Raw genomic sequence first — 1,553 nt, 5'->3', positions numbered from 1 at the left:
GTAGTAATTACCACGCTCCAGCAGACTCCAGTGTCATGTGTATCAGCATCCCTGCAATGCAAAATGGCGGCAGGGTGCTTTTATTTAAAGCTTATTCAAAGAGCTTTAGTTCAAAGTGCCCCACCGCCATTGTTCAGCACGGGAACTTTGATACATGTGACACTCCAGGAGCTTTTAATTAGCACATCTGTTGGAGCTGCACTAATTAAAGTGCCCCCCTCCACACCCCCTGGAGCACATGTATAAATGCCTTTTATTTCTGACAATGGCCAGCCCTAGATGCCATTAAAGAAGGCATAAATAGTAGGAAGATGTGGGATAATCTGTTATTCAAAGAAGTCTCCAAATAACTCAAGATTCACTTTGGGACTTAAAAAGTCTGAAGTTTTAAATCCATTCCAATGCTTTTTATAGCATTTGCTATTATAATTTGAGATGTTCTTATTTCCCACATAAATTTCCAATCCCTTTTTAACTCTTACATTCTTGACTGCAATGATAGTATCCTGTAGCAGTAAATAACACATGATGATGAGAGCAGTGTTGAAAAGTTCTTACATCTACAGAAGGCTGAAAATAACCAATACATTAATACTAATTCTGAAATGAAGGTATTGTTTACCAATGGTGCTGTTTTATATTTACCTGTATATTTTTCTTTTCATGCAGGTTCTGGGCAATGCTAACATTTTTGGCTCATTGTCTGATATTTATTATCTTTGGAATTGTAATAGTTGAAAAAACATTTGAGTATATAACAATTCGTGATTTGTTTTATATCTTAACTGTCTACCTTGCATTGAATCTTATAAGGTAAGAATTCCTATTTTACATCTGTGTTTACATCTATCCCTTCCTACCTTATTAAAATGATGATAGCTCATGTGACTTTTAAAAATATTTAAACTGTAATTCCTTTTCATTGGGTGTATAGGCAGTGGCATGTTGAGGTGTCTTATAAATTTTTCTCTTTTTCATTTTATACAACAGAATAACAACAGTAATTTGTTAGCATTACAGCAGTACTTAGAATGTTATAAGCTTTCAGTGAACGCTGTTTATAGGCTATTTTTGCCAAACCTTGATCTGGAGCAAACCAAAAGCCATATAACTATTTGAACTCTTGTACTCCAGCTATATGAAGAGATGGAGAAGTTGTTCTGTAAAATATTTAATGCAGAATTGGTTCATAATAATAAATTCTACCTGTTGATGAAATCCATGTTTAAATGATTATCTGATTGTATTATTCATTTCTATACATCTGGAAAAACTGCAGCTCAAAGCTTGAGGTTGTTGAGGCTCATTTCATGCAGCATGGCTTTAGCTGCTTACTTCAGGTCTTTTTCTTTACAGATTTCCATATAAGATGCATGATATGCTCTTCACAAATTGTCAAATCATGATTGTTATCTGGGCACCTAGCAGGGACTTAAAATTGTGGGTGGTCTCTTCTATAAGACCTTTTATGCAGGTGGTATGCCAAAGCTCTCTAGAATTTTTATTTTTTGTTTCAGGTATAGTTTCATAGTTTCTAGGGTCGGAAGGGACCT

At 34.9% G+C, this 1,553-nt stretch overlaps 1 protein-coding gene across 1 annotated transcript in view; it reads left to right on the top strand.

The window, feature by feature from the left end:
* The window catches only part of LOC109299239 (sodium/hydrogen exchanger 10-like), a 259,437-nt gene that overhangs the window by 60,623 nt on the left and 197,261 nt on the right, over positions 1 to 1,553 (top strand). Inside the window, exon 8 of the mRNA XM_019519839.1 lies at positions 670 to 813. Coding sequence (XP_019375384.1) covers positions 670 to 813 — 144 coding nt within the window. The remainder of the gene's footprint in view (positions 1 to 669; positions 814 to 1,553) is intronic.

Source organism: Gavialis gangeticus, unplaced genomic scaffold, assembly GCF_001723915.1.
Source record: "Gavialis gangeticus isolate Ggan-Ray unplaced genomic scaffold, GavGan_comp1, whole genome shotgun sequence".
Lineage (NCBI taxonomy): Eukaryota > Metazoa > Chordata > Crocodylia > Gavialidae > Gavialis > Gavialis gangeticus.
This window is presented reverse-complemented; position numbering and strand designations above follow the sequence as displayed.